General features: G+C 45.3%; 1 protein-coding gene and 1 long non-coding RNA gene across 2 annotated transcripts in view; one reads left to right on the forward strand and one right to left on the reverse strand.

Annotated features, from left to right (window-relative positions):
* LOC147122040 (uncharacterized) lies at nucleotides 1–25837 on the reverse strand. Its single transcript, XR_015077667.1, has 2 exons — nucleotides 25783–25837; nucleotides 1–9720 (listed from the first exon to the last, which is right to left on the reverse strand). It is a non-coding gene; the product is annotated as an uncharacterized LOC147122040 (long non-coding RNA).
* Nucleotides 24827–27254, forward strand: part of pde4ba (phosphodiesterase 4B, cAMP-specific a) — a 321113-nt gene continuing 318685 nt past the window's right edge. The window contains exon 1 of the mRNA XM_085982714.1: nucleotides 24827–25521. Coding sequence (XP_085838840.1) covers nucleotides 25412–25521 — 110 coding nt within the window. The 5' untranslated portion in view covers nucleotides 24827–25411. The remainder of the gene's footprint in view (nucleotides 25522–27254) is intronic.

Genomic DNA, 27254 nt, shown 5'->3' on the forward strand with positions numbered 1-27254 from the left:
TTTAAATAATAAAAACAATTTAATTTAAAAATAAACTCCATTTACAAAGAATGTAGTGAGCTAAGTGGTCCTAAGTATGCATAACTTGTAACATTTAAGCATTTTTCAGAATAAAAATTTGAGTTACAAAAGAGTTTGAATTAAACATCCTCAGAAAGTCACAATCATCAAAGCGGCCGCCCGGGACGTCTGAAAATGGTCCAGGGCCAAAATGGTGTCAGACATATTTCAGGCTTAGCCCCCGTTTCCTGCCCAATTTCTACACCAACAAATTTGAGATTTTCTATTATATAACATTGGCCATTTAAAATGACTCAATATTGGTTAAAAAATGCTCTTGAAAATAAGGGACATTCATTCTTGGTTGTTTTCCAACTTCAGACACACATTGTCAGCATCAAGTGCTCCCAGGTCCGGTATAACATACATTCAGTAGAAAGTAAAACCTCAGGTTGGGATAACCCTATTTACTACAACAGTGTGATACTCTTCATCCCATATTAGCCATCCCATGGCCTCACAGAGCAAAATTACCAATTTAGTGTAAAGTTCGTGCAAATTAGGGGGAGTGTTGTGGTGTAAGACTACACACAATAGGAACTGAAGTTAATGGCTGGAAGTGTACAATTGCGCAATATGTTACAATATGCACCAAGGGGTGGCATGCCAGAATTGTTATCTCTAGCTTGTAACTGCCCAAACCCATTTCATGTAGCACTCTTATAACCAATCATCACTGAAGATTTTCATCTCATGGTCTGAGCTGGATTCAAACCCAGGTACCAGAGGTGAAATGTGTGATAACCCACCGTACTACACAGTCTTCCAGTGAATCAGTTTTGAAGATGCTGTCTGAATGAAAATATGTGCTTATTTTGAAAGATGCAGAGGATTGGGAAGCACTGTGACACAGCACATTGGAGCACCAATCCACAATGGCCTCTGTGCAGCACAAATTCACAATGGCCTCTGTGGAGCACCAATCCACAATGGCCTCTGTGGAGCACTAATCCACAATGGTTTATGTGCAGCACTAATCCACAATGGCCTCTGTGCAGCACTAATCCACAATGGCTTATGTGCAGCACTAATCCACAATGGCTTATGTGCAGCACTAATCCACAATGGCCTCTGTGCAGCACTAATCCACAATGGCTTCTGTGCAGCACCAATTCACAATGGCCTCTGTGCAGCACCAATCCACAATAGCCTCTGTGCAGCATCAATCCACAATGGCCTCTGTGCAGCACCAATCCACAATGGGCTCTGTGGAGCATTAATCCACAATGGCCTCTGTGCAGCACTAATCCACAATGGTTTATGTGCAGCATCAATCTACAATGGCCTCTGTGGAGCACTAATGCACAATGGCTTATGTGCAGCACCAGTCCACAATGGCCTCTTGTGCAGCACCAATCCACAATGGCCTCTGTGGAGCACTAATCCACAATGGCTTATGTGCAGCACTAATCCACAATGGCCTCTGTGGAGCACCAATCCACAATGGCCTCTGTGGAGCACTAATCCACAATGGCCTCTGTGCAGCACTAATCCACAATGGTTTATGTGCAGCACCAATCCACAATGGCCTCTTGTGCAGCACCAATCCACAATGGCCTCTGTGCAACACCAATCCACAATGGCCTCTGTGGAGCACCAATCCACAATGGTTTATGTGCAGCACCAATCCACAATGGCCTCTGTGGAGCACTAATCCACAATGGCCTCTGTGGAGCACTAATCCACAATGGCCTCTGTGGAGCACTAATCCACGATGGCCTCTGTGGAGCACTAATCCACAATGGCCTCTGTGCAGCACTAATCCACAATGGCCTTTGTGGAGCACTAATCCACAATGGCCTCTGTGGAGCATAAATCCACAATGGCTTCTGTGCAGCACTAATTCAGAGTCAAGGAAATTTTGGAAGATTACAACCAATGCATCCACTATAGGTCTAAAGGCTGAGTCATTGAATATATTAAAGGCTGAAATAGACAGATTTTTTAGCAACAGGGGAGTCGAGGGTTATGGGGAGCGGGCAGGAAAGTGGAGTTGAGGCCAAAATCGGATCAGCCATGATCTCATTAAATGGCAGAGCAGGCTCGAGGGACCGAATGGCCTGCTCCTGCTCCTATTTCTTATGTTCTTATGTTCGTATCCACAATGGCCTCTGTGGAGCATCAATCCACAATGGCCTGTATGGTGGAACCTGTTGCATTGGTCTTTATAAACACTGATTGTTTATTTGCGGGAAAAGTCCTTTGCTGTTATAAGTTACACAAATACCACATGGTCTTTGTTCCAAGGAGGAACTCCCAGTTCTCCCTTTAATGCCCTTCCCTTTCTTTAAGATAGACTGACAGCATATCTTTTTATTAACAAATAACTGGACTTTTTATGACATAACATGCAAAATTTTAAATAAATAGTATTTCAAGCACAACGAATATCTCCTGTTCCTTAGCGAAAGATTGCAAATAAGCTTTGCTTGATTCTCCGTGCAGCTTGCTTGATATCAGCTAGAGTAATTGTCTGGGTTGTAGAATTTTGACCTTTAAAATTAATAATTCTTAAACTTTCTCTGTGAATGTCTTACAGCAGCACCCTTAGCTGATTGTCATAACATATAGTCTGCAGAACTTTCAAATCCAGGGCAATAGTCATAAGACCAGTGCTGGATCTTAGAAGAAGGATTAGATTGTGGTTTAGAGAATAAACTTGTGATCAATAACTACCATACATTGTCAATAGTAGATGTACTGGTGGAATCATTGTTCAGCCCACATAATTGCCAATGCTTCACACTTAATCTAGCTGTACTATTGCTGTGTGGAGTTGAGTGAACATCTGGCATAGATGATAGCTCTAGCTGCACCAAGATCGTCTTTTTGCATAAGTATAGCTCCTACGCTCACTGGACTGGCAATAACATTGATCTCCGTTCGTCTATTAGTATCAAAAACAAGTCATTACTGCATGACTAGATAGTGATTGCTTGATTGGAGTAAAGCGTGCCTGTCTTCCCACTTGAAGATACTAGTTCATACTGATTCTCTAATTGTAGCTAAATTGGGTATAAAGTGGGAACAGTAAGTGAGCATGCCTCAAAGTTTTCTGATGCATTTCTTGGGTCTGCGGCCTTATGAATTACATTGAACTTCCTGGAGTCTGGTGATATTCTCTGCCTTGTGAAGACTTGGACAAAGTACGCTAGGTGTTCCTTACCACATTGGCATGTCTTGCCCGAGTGTTTCACCCTTTTCATGTTGCCTGTGAAGAACATTGGAAGAAGCACTTCATGATCTGCTTGATTGGGTTTGTATATTAGAATATTATCGCTTACATTCAAGATGCCTTTTTAGATGATATGCTGAAATACCTCTGCTGTTGAAGATATACCAAAATGTGAATCTTTTATATTGCTTCAAAGCAACATGCATTACAATTTAAAAAAAATATAACAGCTGTTCTTGTCAAGCTCTAGATGCACAGATTTTAGGTCTAGCTTTGAGAAAACGCATGATCCATTTATATCTCTATGGTAATCTCATTCAGGATTGGAGAACCTTGTTGTTCATGCTCAACTGTTTTGTATTCTGCTGGTAAATCAACACAAAAGCATATATTTTTAGGGTTCCTGGGCTTGGGGACAATTACTAGAGGCAAGACCCAAAGTGTAGGACCATCTGCATCTTCAATTATACTTCTATCCTGCAACCATTTTAGTTCTGCCTCAACTTCCTTCCATAGTGGAAATGGCATGTTGTGATAATGTTGAGCAAGAATAATAACAGAATTGTCAATACACAGTTTGGCCTGCTTGTCCTTCAGCTTGATCCAGATATGGATAAAAAGCAGAAGAGAGGTGAAGATAACTGCCTTCAACATCTATGCAACATTTGACTGGGTATTGCACCAAGGAGCCCTAGCAAAACTTAAGTCGGGGTGTGGGGGTGGGGAGATGGTCAAAGGGAAAACTGTCTAGTGGTTGAAACAATATCTGACATAAAGGAAGATATAGAATCATAGAATGATACAGCACAGAAGGAGGTCATTGTGCCTGTGCCAGCTCTTTAAAAGAGCTATCCAATTAGTTCCATTACCCTGCCTTTTCTTCATAGCCCTGCAGATTTTCCCCCTTCAAGAATTTATCCAATTCCCTTTTGAAAGTTATTATTAAATCTGCTTCCACCACCCCTTCAGGCAGTGCATTCCAGATCGTATCAACTCACTGCGCATAAAACTATCTCCTCAACGCGCCTCTGGTTCTTTTGCCAATTATCTTAAATCTGTGTCCTCTGGCTACCTTCTGCCACTGGAAACAGTTTCTCCTTATTTACTCTATCAAAACCCTTCATGATTTTGAACACATCTATTAAATCTCCCCTTAACCTTCTCTGCTCTAAGGAGAACAACCCCAGTCTCTCTCTATCTCTCTCCTAATTGAAGTTCCGCCTCCCCGGTACCATTCCAGTAAATCTCCTCTGCACCCGCTCTAAGGCCTTGACATCCTTTTAAAGTGTGGGTCCAAAATTGAATACAATACTCCAGCTGGGGCTTAACCAGTGATTTATAAAGGTTTAGCATAACTTCCTTGCTTTTGTACTCTATGTCTCTGTTTATAAAGCCAAGGATCCCATATGCTTTTTTAACAGCCTTCTCAACTTGACAGCCACCTTCAAAGATTTGTGTACGTACACCCCCAGGTCTTTCTGTTCCTGCACCCCCTTTAAAATTAGTTTATATTGCCTCACCTCATCCTTCCTACCAAAATGCATCACTTCACACTTCTCTGCGTTAAATTACATCTACCATGTGTCTGCCCACTTCACCAGTCTGTCTATGTTGTCCTGAAGTCTGTTACTATCCTTTTCACCGTTTACTACATTTCTGAGTTTTGTTTCAACTGCAAACTTTGAAATTATGTCCTGCATACCCAAGTCCAGGTCATTAATATATATCAAAAAGAGCAGTGGTCCTAATACTGACCCTGGGGAATACCACTGTGTACCTTCCTCCAGTCTGTAAAACAACCGTTCACCACTACTCTCTGCTTTCTGTCTCTTAGCCAATTTCATATCCATGCTGCCACTGACACTTTAATCGCATGGGCTTCAGTTTTACTAACAAGTCTATTATGTGGTACGTTATAAAACACCTTTTGAAAGTCCATATACACAACATCAACCGCAGTACCCTCATCAACCCTTTCCGTTACTTCATCAAATAACTCAATCAAGTTAGTCAAGCATGATTTTCTTTTAACAAATCCATGCTGGCTGTCATTTATTAACCCATATTTTTACAGGTAACAATTAATTTTGTATCAGATTATTGTCTCTAAAATTTCCCACCACTGACATTAGGCTGACTGGCCTGTAGTTGCCGTGTTTATCACTCTCCCCTTTTTGAACAGGGGTGCTACATTTGCAATCTTCCAGTCGTCTGGCACCGTTCCCGTATCTAAGGCGGATTGGACGATTGTGGCCAGAGCCTCTGCTATCTTCACCCTTACTTCCTTCAGCAACCTAGGATGTATCCCATCCAGAATGGGTGACTTTTCTACTCTGAGCGCTGCCAACCTTTTAAGTACTGTGGTTGTGGTTGCAGTTGTCAGAAGCTAATCATCACCATTTCAGATCATTGCTGCAGGAGTTCCTCAGGGCAGTATCCTTGGCCCAAGAATCCTCTGCTGCTTCATCAATGACCTTCCCTCCATCATAAGGTCAGGAGTGGGGCTATTCGCTGATTATTCCACAGTGTTCAGCTTCATTCACAACTCCTCTGATGATGAAGCAGTCCATGTCACCCTACAGCAGGACCTGGACAACTGATGCATGACTTCCTCCTCTTTGTATTCTAGCCCCCTTAAGTAAGTCCTGGGACTTACCTGAGGGCCACTGCCAGTGATGCAGATGGCTCAACATTGGTGTCTTTGCTCAAGAAAGCTGCCTGTGGAGGCACAACCAGCACCGGCAGATAGCATCAACTATGTTAATGAGGCCCGAGGACCAATTTCTGTCAATTCGGGTGCAAAAACAGGCCGAAACTGATATCAAAACAACAGCAACTGGCATTTATATAGCTCACTTAACATAGTAAAAATGTCCCAAGGCACTTCACAAGAGCATTATCAAACACAATTTTACACGAGCCACATAAAGAGATATTAGGACAGATAACCAAAAACTTAGTCAAAGATATAGGTTTTAAGGAGCATCTTAAAGGAGGAGCGAGACGTAGAGAGGCAGAGGGGCTCAGGGAGTGAATTCCACACCTTAGGGCCGAGGCAGCTGAAGGTACGTCTGCCAGTGGTGGAGCGATGAAAATCTGGGATGTGCAAGAGACCAGAATTGGAGGAGCGCCGAGATCTCGGAGGGTTTAGGGCTGGAGAAGGTTGCCAAGATAGGGAGGGGTGGGGCCATGGAGGGATTTCAATTCAAGGATGAGAATTTTAAAATCGAGGCATTGCCGGTCCAGGAGCCAATGTAGGTCAGCGAGCATGGGCTGATGTGTGAAAGGACTTGGTGCGAGTTAGGATATAGGCAGTAGAGTTTTAGATGAGTTCAAGTTTACAGAGCGTGAAAGGTAGGAGGCTGACCAGGAGAGCATTGGAATAGTCGAGTCTGGAGGTAACAAAGGCAAGAATGAGGGTTTTAGCAGCAGATGAGCTGAGCCAGGGGTGGAGATGGGTAATATTATGGAGGTGGAAGTAAGTGATATTGGTGATGGTGAGGATACGGGGTCGGAAACGCAGCTCAGGTTTAATGTTCCCTCTAATTCCACAGCTGAACACTTGTGGAATAATCAGCGAACACCCCCATTTCTGACCTTATGTTGGTGGGAAGGTCATTGATGAAGCAGCTGAAGATGGTTGGGCCACTGCCCTGAGGAACTCCTGCAACGATGTCCTGGGGCTGAGATGATTGACCTCCAACCACCACAACCATCTTCCTTTGTGCTGGGTATGACTCCAACCAGTGGAAAATTTTCCCCCCGATTCCCATTGACTTCAGTTTTACTAGGGCTCCTTGGTGCCACACTCGGTTAAATGCTGCCTTGATGTCAAGGGCAGTCACTCTCACCTCACCTCTGGAATTCAGTTCTTTTGTTCATGTTTGGACCAAGGTTGCAATGAGGACTGGGGCCCAGAGGTCCTGGCAGAACCCAAACTGAGCATCAGTGGGCAGGATATGGGTGAGTAAGTGCCATTTGATAGCACTGTCGATGACACCTTCCATCACTTTGCTGATGATGGGGCAGTAATTGGACAGATTGGATTTGTCCTGCTTTTTGCGGAAGAATATACCTGGGCAGTTTTCCACATTGTCGGATAGATGCCAGTACTGTAGCTGCACTGGAACAGCTTGGCTAGAGGTGCAGCTAGTTCTGGAGCACAAGTCTTCAGCACGACAGTCGGGATGTTGTCAGGGCCCATAGCCTTTGCTGTATCCAGTGCGCTCAGCCATTTCTTGATCTCACGTGGAGTGAATCGAATTGGCTGAAGACTGACTTCCGTGATGGTGGGAACCTCAGGAGGAGGCCAATATGGATCATCCACTCGGCACTTCTGGCTGAAGATGGTTGCAAACACTTCAGACTTGTCTTTTGCACTCACTCATTGAAAATGGGGATATTCATGGAGTCTCCTCCTCCCATTAGTTGTTCAATGGTCCACCACCATTCGCGCCTGGATGTGGCAGGACTGCAGAGCTTTGATCTTATCCATTGATTGTGGGATCGCTTATCTCTGTCTATAGCATGCTGGTTCCACTGTTTAGCATGCATGTAGTCCTGTGTTGCAGCTTCCCCAGGTTGGCACCTCATTTTTAGGTATGCCTGGTGCTGCTCCTGTCATGCTCTTCTGCACTCCGTATTGAGCCAGGGTTGGTCTCCTGGTTTGATGGTAATGGTAGAGTGAGAGATATGCTGAGCCATGAGGTTACAGATTGTGGTGGAATACAATTCTGCTGCTGCTGGCCCACAGCACCTCATGGATGCCCAGTTTTGAGCTGCTAGATCTGTTCTGAATCTATCCCATTTAGCACAGTGGTAGTGCCACACAACACAATGGAGAGTATCCTCAGTGTGAAGACAGGACTTAGTCTCTATAATGACTGTGCGGTGGTCACTGCTACCAATGCTGTCATGGACAGATGCATCTGCAACAGGTAGATTGGTGAGGACGAGGTCAAGTAGGTTTTTCCCTCATGTTGGTTCTCTCACCACCTGCCGCAGGCCCAGTCTGGCAGCTATGTCCTTAAGGACTCGGCCAGCTCAGTCAGTAGTGGTGCTACCGAGCCACTCTTGGTGATGGACGTTGAAGTCCGCCACCCAGAGTACATTCTGTGCCTTTGCTACCCTCAGTGCTTCTTCCAAGTGGTGTTCAAAAAATATTACATTAATATTCCAGATGAATAGACTACAGAACCTACATTCAGTTCCCAACATTGCTTAGTTTCCAATTTCATCCACATCATCAATGAGGAGGGCAGATGGGAGGGAATATTGTCGGTTGTATCGCCTGGACGAGCTTCCAGCTGGCTCAACAATGGCAGAGGCCTGGGTATAGACCCACCTGCCTGTACACTCACTCACTTACTGTGTGGCACGTGGAAATGAGAAAATTAAAGAATCTCACCTTAAAAATAAAGCTGCAAAGGAAATTCAGAGCTCAGAAGGTTATTATAAGATTGACTTCCTCACAATGTAATGATTCTATAATTAAACTGTTTCATAAAAGGAAAATGCATTTTATAGCAACAATGCTAAAACATTCTGACTGATGACAAGTATATAGTTAATAGCAGAACAATACGCCATCGATTTAAACAGGGATGCAGCTGCTTTTCAGCTGTGTGAATACTTAAAGTAAAACCCAAGTGTTTCGCCCTGGTCTTTTTTTAATATTTCTTCCTCCGGTTTTCTCTATGGTTTTCTCCTCTCCCGAAGGTAGTGATGCATGCTGAGTTTTAGTTCCAAAGGTGCTGGCAGCTCAGCCTCCAATCCATCAGCCTAATGACCATTCTACATCTGCGAGCCGAGACATATATTCCAACCTAGAAAACTAGTAAAAACTGACAAACTGCTTCAAAAAGATGACAATTCAAGAACAAATCTGAGATATGAATAATGAGCTTTGTAACTTGCACTGCAGGTATACACAAAAATTCATTGCTTCTACTGGAGGAAGAAAAAATGTAAGTAGATGAAAGCCTGAAATTCAAATGTTGCACAAAATTGGTGGTGCATTACTAACCACCCACCGCCCCCCCCACCCGCCCCTGGAAATTTAGGATTTTTACATTAAAAATAATGCATATTGGTCAATTTTGAGCATGTTTATAATTTACAGCTCATAGTTTTAATTTTTTTTATTCGCTTATGGGATCTGGGTGTCGCTGGCAAGGCTAGCATTTATTGCCCATCCCTAGTTGCCCTTGAGAAGGTGGTGGTGAGCCGCTGCCTTGAACCGTTGCAGTCCATGTGGTGAAGGTGCTGCCACAGTGCTGTTAGGGAGGGAATTCCAGGATTTTGACCCAGCGACGATGAAAGATCGGCGATATATTCCTAAGTCAGGATGGTGGGGGTGTGACTTGGAGGGGAACTTGGAGGTGGTGGTGTTCCCATGCGCCTGCTGCCCTTGTCCTTCTAGGTGGAAGAGGTCGTGGGTTTAGGAGGTGCTGCCGAAGAAGCCTTGGCGAGTTGCTGCAGTGCATCTTGAAAGAAAGGAGAAAAAAATGACATTTAGATTTTCAATAGGACAAGTAAGTCGGAGAAAAAATTGGTTCCAGCAGCCTTCAGTTCTTATCCAACTAATCTGATTTGATCCAAAAAGCCTCTAGTTGTACCTGCAGACTGATAGATTAATTCAAATTGACAACTTCCAAACTCAGTGGGAAAACTGATTGTTATTGTGAAATACTGATAAACTGATACATGGATTGATCAGGTTAACATGGTCGACATATGTGCCTGGTGTTTCTGGTGAACCTTGCTGTAAGGTACCTGAATAGGATCATAAGGAACCTGCTGCACGATTCAGTTATGTAGGGGGTGGTGTCTGTGTAGTCAGCTTTTGCCTCTGACTGCTTTGAGCAGTTCAAATCACTCCCACACCCCTTTGGTTCTAGACTCCGGACTTAGGTACAGGCTGCGATACAAAATTGGAGTAGACAACTGGTTTGGTGTAAGAAAACTGCGTTTTATTAGAGTCACAATAAAATTACACACTTAGATTACTGGAGTAGTTACAGACATTCAAGAGTACACTTAATTAAGAATGGGGAACACACGGCACAATGAGGGAAAATCACATTAATAATCCCCCTACCCTTGTCCCACCCCCAATATCTAACTAAATTGTGCTAAAAGGGGCCAGGGATTATGCTCACCAATAGGGGTTTCTGCGCAGTTCAAATCCTGTCAGTTAAGCCGGTTGCGTTTTTGGGGTTCGCTCTTTGTGTCCTTTGGGGCCCGCCGTCGCCACGTGGTCCCAGTCTTAGAATCTGCGAAGGTTCTTCAGTTGGGTGGAGTCCGCAGATGCGGTACAGGCGTGGTTGTGGTTTTATCTGGTAAGTACCCGCTTTCTTTAGTTAGAAATAGGGAATAAAGTCTTTGTTGGGTACTTTAGCTTGTAGAGTGGAAAACTTCGGGTTTTGTTCTTCCGGTGGTGGTCTGGTCGTCGAGTTTTGTTGCCGTTGGGGTTCGGGTGGTTGTCTTTGGTGTCGGCTCAGTCGTGGTGGCCTAGATAATTACCTGTGTAGTGGTAATGATCTGAAGGTATGGCTTACCTGGCCCTCTTGTTACCGCGGTGCTCGTGGTCGGTCTTCGTGTAAGGCTGCGGTTGCGGCCTAGTCGTCTTCGGTCGAGCCTGCCCCACCGTGTCCCCTTGCCATGATGTTGTGTGAGCCTTCCCGTTGAATGCCCCTGTGTCCTGTAAGCTTCTGCCTGTGTCGTGATGCCTTCCTGGTTACCGGTAGGCCTACAATTATACTGTTTTTGAGTTTGTTATCTGCGCGCCAAATCAGGGTTAGTTCTTTGTCTGATTTTTGGCGGGCTCGTTAAGGTGATTATAGCCATTCACCTTAACTGGTTTTGGGGCGGTTGTCTCATTGCTAAATGGCTTTAATGTCTTGGGTGTTTGTTATGCATAATGTAAATCGGTGTCTTCCTGGCTTGGTAGCTAGTCCGAACTGTAAGCGATTATTTATGCATAGTCTTGATGGGCTTTAAGTTTGTGCAAGATTAAGTCTCTTCCTGAGTTGATTTGTCTTAAAGGGAAGAATGCGTGTTCTGTTTCCTTCAGCTGTCTGGTTTTGAAATAACAAATCAAAACTGTCTCCCACTGGCCCAGGCATGTCAGGTTTTAAGGTTTTGAACTTGACATGCTGTTTGCAGGGTCCTGCTTTAACCTTGCAGGTTTTGCCATAAAGTCCAAAAGCCATTCCCTTTAGGGTACCCTTATTAATAACTTGGGAAATGTGGGAATTTTGTGAATCCTACAATTAGATCATGACTGATCTGCAACTCAACTTTTACCTGCCTTTGCTCCATATCCCTTGTACCCTTGCCTAACAAATATCTGTCTATCTCAGTGTTGAAAGCTCTAACTGGCCCAGCATCCACAGCCTTTTGAGGGAGAGTTTTCCGAATTTCTACTGTCCTTTGTGTGAAAAAGTGCTTCCTAATTTTGCTTCTGAATGGCCTAACTCCAATTTTAAGATTATGTCCCCTTGTTCTTGATTCCCCCACCAGAGGAAATAGTTTCTATTTCAGCACCCTATGTGCAGAGCCGTATCAAATACCTTCTGAATGTCCATATAGACAACATCCATGTACTCAGTTTTTCTGCTGTGTTTTCTTGGAGTTTATTTAATGGCTGAAATGGATTTTAACTGCTAACTATCCTGACAACTGCAACCTCCCTCCCACAGCCACCTAACATGCCAGTTCCCACTCCACTATACCTGGTTGCCATTGAAGATGAAGTTAAAGAAGAGTAGATGAAGAGCAAAAAGGTACACCGACATCAGAGATGGCTGTTTTCCACCCACTGGTACTTGATACTCAGAAGATGCAGACCAGAATGGACCTACCTTGTCCTACCCAAAGAGCAGTGCACCAGGAGGTGGCACTTTCCAAAGGATGCAGTGAAGGAGCTGCGCAAGAGGTTGCAGAAAGAATTGCATACTTCATCCAGAATGTCAACTGCTCTACCCATTGCCAGTCACAACAGCCTTCAATTTCTATGCATCTGATTCATTCCAGACAGTGACCGAGGACATGTGCAATATCTCAAAGTCCGCTGTGCATTATTTCATTATGGAGGTGACAGATGCCTAATTCACACAAGGCCTTCATTAGATTTCTGATGGATGCCACCTCACAACAAGAGAGGGGAATTTATGAAATAGCTAGATTCCCCAAGGTGCAAGGTGCCATTGATGGCCATAATTTCCAAATTGTCTGCAATCACCAACATAGAATTATGCATGTGAATGCCTGATATCCAGGCAAATGAGACTGGCTTGTCCTTCTCCTGTTGCCATTCTCTCCCACACAGTGACCAGAAGATTTACTTTTTGACCTGCCAGGAGTGGTGGGGGAGGGGGGACGGTAGAGTGTGGGAAACCCAGACATCCGAGTTTCCCCACACGCAGTGGAGTTTTAACTCCACAGCGGGCGTGTGCCATCACGGACAGGTTCCCCGCCCGGATTTCAACCTGATTGACAGGCTGGCTTCCAGTCAGACGGGGACTGCCCCATCAGTCTACTCTCAATCATCAGCAAAGTGATGGAAGGTGTCGTCGACAGTGCTATCAAGCGGCACTTACCAATAACCAATAACCCGCTCACCAATGCTCAGCTTGGGTTCCGCCAGGACCACTCGGCTCCAGACCTCGTTACAGCCTTGATCCAAACATGGAGAAAAGAACTGAATTCCAGAGGTGAGGTGAGAGTGACTGCACTTGACATCAAGGCAGCATTTGACTGAATGTGGCATCAAGGAGCCCGAGTAAAATTGAAGACAATGGGAATCGGGGGGAAAACTCTCCACTGGCTGGAGTCATATCTAGCACAAAGGAAGATGGTTATGATTGTTGGAGGCCAATCATTTCAGCCCCAGGACATCACTGCAGGAGTTCCTCAGGGTAGTGTCCTAGGCCCAACCATCTTCAGCTGCTTCATCAATGACCTTCCCTCCATCATAAGGTCAGAAATGGGGATGTTCGCTTATGATTGCACAGTGTTCAGTTCCATGCGCAACTACTCAGATAATGAAGCAGTCCATGTCTGCATGCAGCAAGACCTGAATGACATTCAGGCTTGGGCTGATAAGTGGCAAGTAACATTCGCGCCACACAAGTGCCAGGCATTGACCATCTCCAACAAGCCAGAATCTAACCACCGCCCCTTGACATTCAACGACATTACCTTCACCGAATCTCCCACCATCAGCATCCTGGGGGGTCACCATGGATTAGAAACTTAACTGGACCAGCCACATAAATACTGTGGCTACAAGAGCAGGTCAGAGGCTTGGTATTCTGCAGCCTGTGTCTCACCTCCTGACTCTCCAAAGCCTTTCCACCATCTACAAGACATAAGTCAGGAGTGTGATGGAATACTCTCCACTTGCCTGAATAAGTGCAGCTCCAACAACACTCAAGAAGCGCGACACCATCCAGGGCAAAGCAGCCCGCTTGATTGGCACCCCATCCACCACCTTAAACATTCACTCCCTCCACCACTGACACACCGTGTCTGCAGTGTGTACCATCTACAAGATGCACTGCAACAACTCTTAGAAGGACAAGAGCAGCAGGCGCATGGGAACACCACCACCTGCAAGTTCCCCTCCAAGTCACACACCATCCTGACTTGGAAGTATATCACCGTTCCTTCATAGTCGCTGGGTCAAAATCCTGGAACTTGCTCCCTAACAACACTGTAGGAGTACCTTCACCACATGGACTGCAGCGGTTCAAGAAGGTAGCTCACCACCACCTTCTCAAGGGCAATTACGGGGGGGCAATAAATGCTGGCCTTGCCAGCGACACCCACATCCCATGAAGAAATAAAAAGGAAAGAGGCCGCAACCCCAGGTAGGTGCAAGCTCGACCCCAGGGGGTGGGGGGGGGGTTGTCTGATCCCGGGGTGGGGGGGACTTCAATCCCTGACCCGGGGGAGGGGGGTTTGTTTGTGTGGGGGGTGGCTGATGGTGGGGGAGCTTGGGGGGCCGGGAGGAAGTACTTCTGCTCCTCCTGGCCCACAAGGATTACTCCTTGAGGCTGTCCTCGCCTCGCTGCAGCTGTCAAGAATCCCGAGGCCCGGGAACCCCGGCCGGCCACAGTTAAATCTGCGAAGCAAGTTAAATCTGAGGCTTGCAGCCTTATTATCATATTTAAAGTGCCTACCTGCCTCCTGGGTGTGGGTTGGCTGCCCACCCCCCACCCCGCCTCTGTTAAAACCGGAATGTGTGGGTTGGGGTCAGAATTCAGATTTTTAACACTTTAACCTCCCACCAAATCCCAACCCACCTGTTTATTGGGGTTAGGGGTTAAAATTCCCCCTATTACGTGTCGTTTTCTTTTGAAAGCAATAGGCAGTCTCTCTTAAAGGCTTGCTTGTGGTAACATATACAATAACACTTAGGAATCAACAGGTTTTGCATGCAAAGGTGAGCTCTCCCTTTCTCTCCTGCTTTACTTCCCCTTCCCTACTCCTCACATCTCTGCTGTTTAGCTGTGTGTGCGTGTGTGGAGTAGGTGGGGGTGATGGTTGGGGTAACTTATTTACAGGAGATGGTGGTGCAGTGAATCTGATTCCGGGCAAGAAAAGGTACAAACTTGAGTCAAGCGATGTTAGTGATCAGTGTTGCAGGAGTGGAAATTCAACTGGGCACGGAATTGGTACCAAGCAGGCAACGCGCGCCCCAAATGGGAGGTCCGAGGACAGTTCAGAATTGGGCCTCGGCATTCATTAAACATTTATCTACAAACTGCCAATGCCCGTCACACCTCCATGAGCAGCTCACGCTTTTACTCAGAAGAATATCAAGCCGTTTGCCTCATCGGCAGTAACCCTAAGGTAAGCCCTGAGAAGGGCATTGGAGTGGGTAACAACGGGGGTGGGGAGGCGTGGGTGTGGGCTAAGGGATGAAACAATCATGATGACTGTGGAGCCAGGGGAGCACTCCTGGTATTCCTGGCTCCACAGGAAGGTTATTTTAAAAAATTGTTCAAAACATTTACCTTTAGTCGGCGGCTGCTGCTTAAGCCGCTTAAGAATCTTGATTGCGGGTAGGCTCGTCACCTACCCTGCTCATAGCTGCCCGATTTCTGTGTCGGAACCTAAAGCAGGGGTGAAGACCATCACTTACATATGTAAGTGACCTAATGGCCCAGAAATTAGGCTCGGGGGGCTTGCCGCGCGTGCAAGCCCCCGATGAGCACTTACCCGGCGCGCCTGCCGTTCGGCTCCCAGGACGCTTGCAATTCCTGTTTTCAGTTGATTACTCCCGGGCAGCGCCTGACGTCACGCCGCCCAGGAGTGCAGCCAGCGCGGAGTCTAAGTTAGACACGCCCCTTGAGGTCTCCTTAACATAGGCCACGCCCCCAATTTTTAACACAAGCTGCAAAGCAATTTTACATGCAGAGCAGCATTTTTAAGAAATTTTTTGTATTTTTATTAATCTTTAGGTAACTTTTATAAAGTTTTAAATACTTTAAAATTATTTTGAAGAATGTAAAGTAGTTTTAAACAGAATTAAAGCGTAGTTATTTTGATGAGCCGGCTGGGATCACGTGGGCACTGGGCAACCAATGGGAGGTTGCAAAAGTTCATTCATGCGTTTGATAGTAAGAACTGTCAAACTCATAAAAACTCAGGGCGCCCAAACCAGCACTTAAACTACAAATAAAAGTTAAAAAAACATCCCACTAAATAAATGAACTATGAATAACTGTAAAAAAAACTATTTTAAACAATTAATCAAATTAAAAAAAAAAAAAAAATTTTTTAACAAATAGGGTCTAAAAATACACTTACCTTACTGTAAATTCTTTAAAAATAATAAACCTGTGGAAAAGAAATTCTAAATTGTATTAATAGACCACTTACCTGTAAAACTAAGTACTTACGTCTGGTATTTTCAAGCTTAAAAACCGGAGGCCTTTACGCACGGGCAACTCTTTACAAAAAAAGGAAATTCAGCGCGCACGCGCTGCCTGATATGTCGTACGCGTTCCGCCTCTTAACCCCTTGGTTCAGAGGACAGGAAATGCCGGTTTTCAGCACATCCTGAAAACCGGCACTTCCATCGGGCCCACGCGTGAGTACACCGTCCGTACTCACGCGTTGGGACCGGAATTACTGGCCCAATGACTGTTTTAGGTAGCCGGCCAGGGATGCCTTAAAAATGGACCAACATAATTTTGGGACAGACATTTTGTAGGCGTCATTGGGGCATAATAACATTGGTCTCCGAAACTGGGCCTCGTTTCCCCTGTTTTACACCCGTTAAAAAGGCGCAACGAGGTCCAATTTATAATTCCCAGTCTATTCAGAGCACTTCATTACACCCCTGCTTCTTGCCTTTGCTGAGTTTGTAAAAAAATGCCCATTGAGTTAACAAATGCTAACATGCTGATGGGACTGGAGCAACACATGTACATTCTCATGGGCAAGGTTCTTGCCAAATGCAGGAGTGTTGGCAGGCTGGGTTTTATGTTCTTGATTGGTTTTCTTGCACCTTGGGGAATCTAGCAATTTCATAAAATGCCCTCTCTTGTTGTAAGGTTGATCATTGTTTATTTTCTTTCACACCTGGATGAAAGTTACTTTAAAAATGGAATCATTTTCTGAAAGGGATTGTGCTACTTTCATAATAACAACAGAGAATGCTGGAAAAACTCAGCAGGTCAGGCAACATCCGTGGAGAGAAATTTGAGTTGACGTTTCGGGTTGAAACCCTTCTTCAAAACTGGAAAGAAAATAAAAAGATCGAAGGCAAAGCTGCGACCGAACAAAAGAAGAAAAGGAGACAATAAAAGGTATAAGGAGCCAGATGAGATGGTAATGGGCCCGTGGAGACAAAAGGCAGCTGAGATTAGGTGTGAAGTGTACTGGCAGGATAAGGACAGCTGCCAGGTGAGAGAGAGAAGCAAAAGGAAAGGAGGGGGGGGGAGGGGCGGGGGGGGGGGGGAAGGAGGACCCAAAACAAAGGGGTGGAAAAAATTAAAAGGAAAAAAGTAATAGAGGCCGAGGTTATGATCTGAAATTATTGAACTCAATATTGAGTCCAGAAGGCTGCAAAGTGCCTAATCGGAAGATGATTTGCTGTTCCTCGAGTTTATGTTGAGCTTCCGTGGAACAATACAAGAGGCCAAGGATGGTGAGGTCCGAGTGGGAATGGAGCGGTGAATTAAAATGACAGGCGACCGGAAGCTCGGGGTCACCCTTATGGACTGAACGGAGGTGTTCCGCAAAGCGGTCACCCAATCTGTGTTTTTTTTCCCGCAACCGAGTATTCCCCTCTACCGTGGTCGACATGGCCCTCGACCGTGTCCGTTCTATCTCACGCACTTCTGCCCTCACCCCTGCCCCTCCCTCCCAGAACCACGATAGGGTTCCCCTTGTCCTCACCTTTCACCCCACCAGCCTCCACATTCAACGGGTCATCCTCCGCCATTTCCACTACCTCCAAAGTGATCCCACCACCAAACACATCTTCCCCTCCCCTCCCCTTTCAGCATTCCGCAGGGACCGCTCCCTCCGAGGCACCCTAGTCCACTCCTCTATCACCCCCAACAGCCCTTCCCCTTCGCCTGGCACCTTCCCGTGCAAGCGCAGGAGATGTAACACCTGCCCCTATACCTCCCCCCTTCCCACTGTCCAGGGCCCCAAACACCCCTTCCAGGTGAAACAGCGATTTACTTGTACTTCTTGCAATCTAGTATACTGTATTCGCTGCTCACGATGCGGTCTCCTCTACATTGGGGAGACCAAACGCAGATTGGGTGACCGCTTTGCGGAACACCTCCGTTCAGTCCATAAGGGTGACCCCGAGCTTCCGGTCGCCTGTCATTTTAATTCACCGCTCCATTCCCACTCGGACCTCACCGTCCTTGGCCTCTTGTATTGTTCCACGGAAGCTCAACGTAAACTCGAGGAACAGCAAATCATCTTCCGATTAGGCACTTTGCAGCCTTCCGGACTCAATATCGAGTTCAATAATTTCAGATCATAACCTCGGCCTCTATTACTTTTTCCCTTTTAATTTTTTCCACCCCTTTGTTTTGGGTCCTCCTTTCCCCCCCCCCCCCCTCCTTTCCTTTTGCTTCTCTCTCTCACCTGGCAGCTGTCCTTTTCCTGCCAGTACACTTCACACCTAATCTCAGCTGCCTTTTGTCTCCACGGGCCCATTACCATCTCATCTGGCTTCTTATACCTTTTATTGTCTCCTTTTCTTCTTTTGTTCGATCGCAGCTTTGCCTTCAATCTTTTTATTTTCTTTCCAGTTTTGAAGAAGGGTTTCAACCCGAAACGTCAACTCAAATTTCTCTCCACGGATGTTGCCTGACCTGCTGAGTTTTTCCAGCATTCTCTGTTGTTATTTTGGATTTCCAGCATCTGCAGTATTTTGCTATCGTGCTACTTTCATAGTTCAGTTGTGTACGCTTTGTTTCGCCATGTATGTGAACTATACTTTTTGTGTGTGGCCTATAGGTACATTACAAATACAGACTGAAGTTTAAGGTTGCATCCATGAATTATTGACAGAAGAATGTAAGAATCTTGAGAAACAGGATAAATCCAATAAGCTAACAAGTTCTGACGAAGGGTCATTGACCTGAAATGTTAACTCTGTTTCTCTCTCCACAGATGCTGCCTGATCGGCTGAGTATTTCCAGCTTTTTCTGTTTTGATTTCAGATTTCCAGCATCTGCAGTATTTTGCTTTTGTAAGCTAACAAGCTTGATGTTTTTCAGCCTCTCTTATTGGTCACCTTTTAAGTCGAATTCTGATGTCAAGCATCTGGGAGCCAGCTCCAGGCCATTATGCTGCTACGTGAAGTTTCTCTAAATGGGTGGTATACATGTAGACCCAGATAAAATGCGGTCTACAAGTCAGCTGCTGGTCTATAGAAACCAGATTTAATTCTATAAAGGCTGGGTGTTGGCTCATAGACACTTTGCTCCCATAAGTCGACTTAAAAGACCGATATAAAAGGTCCTTTTGTTCAATCTCAAAATGACCTGCCCGTCTTTTGAAAAAGGGTTTCAACCCAAAACGTCAACTCTAATTTCTCTCCACGGATGTTGCCTGGCCTGCTGAGTTTTTCCAGCATTTTCTGTTGTATCTTCATAACATCTTCACTCTCTTCTCTGTCCAGAAACATACTTTTTGCCTCTCAAATATATTTTTGTAGGGTAATATTCTGATTTTGAGAGCAGGGGACATCATACATCAGGAGCATGCATCAGAAATTCAGGCAAGCACAGTGCACAGTTTTCTGACCATTACTTTAAATGGTCATAAAACCATATGCAGTGAATGCCTGAATTTCTTTGGGCTGTTCTTTGTGACATCATTACTACTGAAGGCTGTTGTGCTCTGTTGCAATTAGTGGGCCTTTTTCCAAACACTTGTTGCTTCCTCAGTGAGTCATGCTGTATATTGTCACGTGAATTCAGCAGTATCCTCATGAGTATTAGTTAATCTGTGTAGCCATGATGGCTTTAAATAAACTGCACCTGCAGTAGGATTAACATTTATCCAACACACCCATGTTTCAAATATTCCTGACTTATCAAATTGCCTTGAAGGAGTCATTGCGAATCAAACTGCTTCAATCTTTCCCTGACCTTAATGGTCCATTGGACAGTAATGAAGTGAATTAAGTGACTCTGTTTTAAAAAGCTAAAATCTTGCCATAAAAATTACTGAACAGAAGTGAATGTGGCAGCTCAAAAATATATATTTTTTTCAAAAACATGAAGGTTTAATACAATTATGTAGCTGTCAAGTTTGCCTTCAAGGAATAGCCTATTCCAGTCTATTTAAAGGGTGCAACCCTGATGGAATTTATTACTGAACTACATGCCTTACAGTGAAGCCTATTTTTGAGTCTAACATTTAAAGTCGCACCCTACCTTATGACAAAAAAGGAAAAATACCATTGTGTATCAGTGTAGCTACGTAGATGAAGGTGTTGAAGCAAACAGAATCTATGCCTAGAATGTATCTGAGTAACTAATGTGATTACTCATTAACCTGCCTGGTTGACACATGCAGTGTTGTTTTTAGGCATGTATTTAGCATATGGGTATCAATCGAAAGAAAGACTTGCATTTATATAGCACCTTTCACAATCTCAGGACGTGCCAAAGCACTTTACAGCCAATGAAGTATTTTTGAAGTGTAGTTATTGTTGTAATGTAGGAAACACAGCAGCCAATTTGCGCACAGCAAGGTTCCACGAACAGCATTGAGTTAATGACCAGATAATCTATTTTTTAGTGATGTTAGTTGAGGCATAAATATTGGCCAGTTCACCGGGGAAAGCTCCCCAGCTCATCTTCTAAATCGTTCCGTAGCATCTTTTACGTCCACCTAAGAGGGCAGACAGGACCTTGGTTTAACATCTCATCTGAAAGACAGCACCTTCGACAGTGCAGCACCCTCTCAGTACTGCACTGGAGTGTCAGCCTAGATTTTGTGCTCAAGTCTCTGGAGTGGGACTTGAACCCACATCCTTCTGACTCAGGTGAGAGTGCTACCAACTGAGCCACAGCTGACAATATAAGAAAATTCACACTTAATCCTTTAATAATGTTGATTATGCTTCCTGTATGATGTTACTAACTCATCACATCAGATTATTCCAAAATTAGATTTTATAATCACTTTCACCTTGGCGGTTTCTGGCTCAAAATGTTCCCTCCAATCACAACTCAAATCCCTGACTTTAATCCTGCCCGCCGGAATTGGGGAAGCTCTGCCCAGTCCCAGAGCTGCCAGTAAAAACTGGTGGGATTGGTGTGAGAGCTACTGAAGCTGCATAAAAAGGGGCTTCTCAGCTGCAGCTCAGCAGATCATTGAATATTTTTGCTGTCTGGCTTGCCAGGAGAATTTCCAGCTGCCAGATTGCTTCTTGCACACTTTAATTGCCTTTTCATCCTCAGTAAGTTTTATTTGCTTATTATGGGTGCTATAATTGCTATTTGTTCTGGATGAAGGTATACTTAGAGGAGAAGGAGCAGCAGACTCAGCAACCATCGCCAGCATCTGCTGCTGGGCCTGTCAGCAGACCGTGGGTGAGAGGTCTGCTTGTACAGGCAGGCGGGGTTTACAGGCCCAACGGCTTTCTTTTGGACCTGTCTGAGGAGCAGTGCAGGAGGAGATTGCACTTCTCCAGGCTGGCTGTTACAGGACCACAGAGCACTTAAATATCTTTGTAATTGATGTAATAGAATTGGGAAATGGTTAGCACTTTTTGACCGATTTAAACTATTGCCTGCTTTAAACACAGTGGCCTAGAAATTGGGTTTTGGCTTAGCCAGGGCTTTAGCACCGGAAGTTACTGCCGGCGCTAAGTCCCCCTGCGCGCGCCAAAAATTCAGTAGCGCCGCGCCCAAACGGCTGCCGGCGCTACTGAAGGGTCTTAGCGCCTGGAAAAGGGCGCTAACTGCCGTTTAGCGCCGCAATTCCGGCGCTGCGGCACCCGATGCGGTGCGGCAGGCTGGGGAAGTGCAGGCCTCCTCCTTCCGTTAAGGAGGAGCTGCCTGCACCCGGCCGCGGCCCGCGCAAATCTGTTTAAAAATGAGCCCGGCACCTCGGACAAGTGCCGGGCTTGCATCTGTTCCGGGGGGGGGGGGGGGGGGGGGAGAAGTCCGGGGAGGGAGCTGCGGGCAGGCGGCCGGCGGGAAAGTGGCCGGCCGCCGCGGGGCCTTTAATGCGCCGGCGCAAACACATGTTGGACTCTGTTGCCAGAGTCTTTGGCCTAGAATTTCACTAGCCTTAGCGCCGCTTTTGAGGCGCTAGAGGGACTAGCGCCAGAGTTATGGCCAGTTGAAAAATTCCCTGGGGCCCTAAAGCGGCGTTGCACCGGTAGCGCTGCGCCGGCACCGATGACGTCATCGGTGTGCGCAGCGTCCCGGTTGCCATGCCGACGGGCCCCAGCGCCGACATTCAGTTGCGGCCGCCTCGCCCGTGGCAGCCGCAACTAAGACTCTGGCAACAGAGTCCAACATGTGTTTGCGCCGGCGCATTAAAGGCCCCGCGGCGGCCGGCCGCTTTCCCGCCGGCCGCCTGCCCGCAGCTCCCTCCCCGGACTTCTCCCCCCCCCCCCCCCCCCCCCGGAACAGATGCAAGCCCGGCACTTGTCCGAGGTGCCGGGCTCATTTTTAAACAGATTTGCGCGGGCCGCGGCCGGGTGCAGGCAGCTCCTCCTTAACGGAAGGAGGAGGCCTGCACTTCCCCAGCCTGCCGCACCGCATCGGGTGCCGCAGCGCCGGAATTGCGGCGCTAAACGGCAGTTAGCGCCCTTTTCCAGGCGCTAAGACCCTTCAGTAGCGCCGGCAACCGTTTGGGCGCGGCGCTACTGAATTTTTGGCGCGCACAGGGGGACTTAGCGCCGGCACTAACTTCTGCCGCTAAAGCCCTGGCTAAGCCAAAACCCAATTTCTAGGCCTTAGTTGCGGCTGCCACGGGCGAGGCGGCTGCAACTGAATGTCGGCGCTGGGGCCCGTCGGCATGGCAACCGGGACGCTGCGCACACCGATGACGTCATCGGTGCCAGCGCAGCGCTACCGGTGCAACGCCGCTTTAGGGCCCCAGGGAATTTTTCAACTGGCCATAACTCTGGCGCTACTCCCTCTAGCGCCTCAAAAGCGGCGCTAAGGCTAGTGAATTTCTAGGCCAGGCAGTTTAAGTGGTGGGGTCTCTACCTGTTGGTTGGGGGTAGTTTTAACTTAACTCACCTGGCGGGAAGCTGACTGGATCAGATCGGCCGCCCATTTTACACCCCACCCCATTTTACTTTCCATTGAAGTGAATGGAAAGTAAAGTCAGGTGGCCGATTGGGTCTATCAGTTTCCTGCTGGGCAGGTTAGCTTAAGATTACCCCCATTGTTTTTCACTGTATAAGTGGTGTAGCATGAAAATTTGACACAAGCACACACTTGACTGTAACCCTCATGACAACACTGACACATCACCTGGTTTGTTTAGCTCAATTGCTTATTTATTTTTGGTGTGATATAGTACTCATTATTGAAAGTTTCCCAAATTTCATGCAACCAGTATACATGTGAAGTCAGAAATCTTGATACTTATTTAAGTCCCCAAGCCAAAAGGTGCTTATGTGCAGTTGATCCTAGATAGCCAGACAATTCCACTTTTATGTAGAATTTATAAGTATTTCCAAAACATGTCATTTTGGTTTGTGGCATTCTGTAAGACCTGTGAAGAGCAGACCCGTTATTCACCACCTGTTTGTCAGTGTTAAAGGACAGTTGTTGTGATTGAGGTTTTCACATTACAATCACTTCACATGCATGTGGCACAATTATTGGTCCAGAATAATTCACGAGGCATGCCCCATTTTTTAGATTGTTTCCTCACCCTTCAGCTTGAAAAAATTGCTGGAAGTGCGAGCTGATAACAGCGTGGTCAACAGAGCATCCGCAACTTTGGTGAACAACAGGACCAAGCATCTATCTCCTTAATCAATGAGTTTTAGGGTGAATTAGAGTCAAATTAGGCACAGAAAGAGAAATAAAGAGAGGGAAAGAAAGGATCATTGGCCTAGAAATTCCGGCGCGCCCATTTTTGGGTGTGCGGGGTGAGGTGGGGCGGGTGGTGCCACAGGGATCGTTCCTGTGTCTGAATGGTGAGGAACTAGATGGCCCCAATATTGGGGTCCCGTCCTCATTTCCATTGAGCCGGCGAACTGTAGGGAGCAACGGGCAGCTCACTGGCAAAGTGCAATGAAAAATTGAGTTGCTGCTGGTGTCGCAGTGGACCTCGGGTACCTGAGGAAGGGGGTGACCAGTATTATTTGGAAAAGAGACAAATTGTAGTGACTCTAGCTGGTGTTTCTTTTGTACTTTGACAAATTGTATTTGGGTCAGGAGGTACCGGGGGTTGGGGGGGGGGAGCTAGCGGCAATCATGATTGTGGGGGGGAGGAAATATGGCAATCAGGGAAGGGAGCAATGGTGATCGGGAGAGGAGAAGGGGGTTGGTGTCCATCAGCCATCTAGGTCCTTTAAATGTGAGGCCATGAGGAGCACTGCTACTCCTCCCGGCTCCATATTCTAGTATGTACCTTTTAAAAACTTACTTTGTTGGTTGCAGCCTAAGGATTGCCTATTAGGCCTGGTTTTCCTGAGTTCAGCTGGCGCCAGCTGCCTCAGGGCAAACTCATCTTGTAGTAGGGGGCCTTAAACAGGCGTAAGGCCCCTTATTTACATATGCAAAGGGACAAACGTCTGTTTGAGGCATGAGCAATGCACGGCAAGTTTTTGGCCTTTACCAATATGGCGAGCAACACACTTCAAGCTCATAATGAGCGTGCGCTTTCTGCCCACCATATTGGAGGCTTAGGAGGCTGTACTGCACTCAAAAAATGGGCAGTGCCTGGACGACGTTCTAGGCCACTGCCTCCCATCCTGTGTACTCAGGGTTCACAGTGTTGTTTGGCATGCCCCAGTTGTCCTTCTGTGACACTGGTGTTGCCATATTTTCCTTTGGAGGGACGGAAGACAATGTTATAGGTCAGTAATTGTCATGGAGACTTACCCCATATGAGGTCGTGTATGCCATAATGATGATAGGTGAAGGTGCCTTGTTCCTTTAAACAAAGTGTCCTTGAAGACTTGCAGAAGCCCTTGTGACAGGAAAGTGAGTTGAGTGATTTTGAGTAAAGAAGGTACTTGAGTCTTTGCAGAGCTAATCCTTTGCAGGAATGAATTCTCCTGACACCCAATTACAATCGGAATCATAATCTATTTACAGAACCCCCAATTTGCACAATCAAGAAACCCACCACTCAAAACAGGCAGGTGCTTCAACCACCCAAGGAAGTTCCTTTTAAAATGGTGGCAGCCGGAGCGTTAATGGGACGGTAAGGCTACCAATTCCATTTTGAGTCTATTACAGCCCCAGTAACATTGATTTGACTGGCTGGAAATCAGCTCCAACAATTCCTGTTGTGCATTATAGCCAACTGTCAGTCCATTCCTAACAAAAAGGAAAGTCCACTTCAGGATGTTGTTCATGCACATTCCTTTCCTTTTCAGTTCACAGTAACAGGATTTGCTAAGAAACTTTTCGTGCGTATGTATTACAGTATAGTCAGATTACACACTACTGAGGTGTGGGACAAATACTATTTGCGACAATGATTCTTCATTCTCCTTCTTGGGACTTTTCTGTAAGACGTCCCAATAAAGTTCATTTCTCCTTCAGTGAGGAAGATATTAAACGAGCTCGCCTGTCTGCCAAAATCAGGTTTGCACTCTATTGTTTCTTTTCTGCACCAAATAGTTTCATGCTTTGAACAGCTGTTAAATTGAGAACAATCTGATTCACTCCAATTAAACTGCCACAGGTCGTGAATATATTTAAGTTTTTTATATAATTTATTTATGCTACAACCGCAGGCCTTTTCTTCCTAGTTTATTCAACAAAAACGTAATGCTGTGAGTTATTTTGTTCAGCTTTATACTTAAAAGAATTTCCCTGTATCAGATAGTGAAATGCAAGTCTTACCTGAGTACCTTATTCTGAAACACAATTGCTTCCATCCAGTCCATATGTAACTCACTACAGAATTCATACTGTAGAAAACAAATTGAGGTGAAGTTGTGATAAGTGATATATTAACAACAAATACATTAACAAGTTTGTAATTAAATTCCTCTGCTATTCTAATGAAGCCTTAATCCGTGGGCTAGCACCTTCGCTACATTAGAGGAGAGGGTAATTTCATGAGTTTTGCACTTGTTATTAATATTGCATGGGCATAGTGCAATTTCAATTCATGTGATATGTACTAACGGGCAAAAAAAAACTCAGTTGCTTTTATTTTTTTGTGTTTTTTTTCTCGTACTTATATTAATTATTGTTCCTGTGCTATTCCTGAGCTGATACATTAGCCGTTTTTCTGTTACACTCCCTCACTCTTATCCCATGTGGCAATGTTAGTAAAGTGACTTTTCTTGACTGTTTACAATAAAAGATTGGTTTAGCGGTATGATCAACTTTTACATATACGGATTTAAACACTGTGCTTTGTGTTTGAACCTTTTCTAAAATATTCTATATTCAGTGGCTCACCATGGGCTAACCAGCATGCCCTTTGGTACTTTTAATGTCATTACTATATAAGCTTTATTTTACCCTTGGCTGTTGTAATTACAAAAATTACTAATTAAATTATAAAGAATATCAAAAGAAATAGTAAAGTATTCTACAGACACATAAATTACAAAAGAAAAATAATGATAGGGATAGGGCCACTAAGGGATATACACAATAAACTAACTGGTAATGACAGCGAAATATTAAATAATTACTTTACCATGGTATTTACCAGGGAGACCAACATATTGGACACGACATTAGAAAAAGAAATGAAAAAAGATATAAAGATATTTAAGTTAGAAAGGGGGGAGCAAATTGATAAATTAATCAAACTTAGAGAGGATAAAACCCCTGGTCCGGATGGATTGCTTCCATGCATATTAAAATAAGTTAGGGATGAGATAGCAGAGGCACGATTACATATATCTAAAAATTCATTAGAGAAGGGAATAGAGCCAGAGGACTGGTGGACAGCTAAAGTGATTCCTATATTTAAAAATGGAGATAGAGCAAGTCCAGGGAACTATAAACTAATTACTTTAACGTCAGTGGTAGGAAAGATAATTGAATCCTTACTCAAGGATGTAATAGAAAAACATTTGGAAACTGAAAATATAATAAAGAGTAGTCAGCATGGTTTCCAAAAGAGAAGTTCATGCTTGACCTGCTTGAATACTTTGAAGAAGTAACAGAGAGGATAGCTAAGGGTAATTTAGTAGACGTAATATATTTGGATTTCCAAAAGGTCTTCGATAAGGTACCGCATATTAGACTCATGACTAAGGTCAGAACATGTGGAATCAGGGGACAAGTAGCAGAATGGATAGCAAGCTGGCCAGAAAACAGAGAGTAGGGGTTAAAGGTAGTTACTCAGATTG

This window comes from Somniosus microcephalus, chromosome 3, assembly GCF_052327205.1.
Source record: "Somniosus microcephalus isolate GS21.2 chromosome 3, FLI_Smic_1.0, whole genome shotgun sequence".
NCBI lineage: Eukaryota > Metazoa > Chordata > Chondrichthyes > Squaliformes > Somniosidae > Somniosus > Somniosus microcephalus.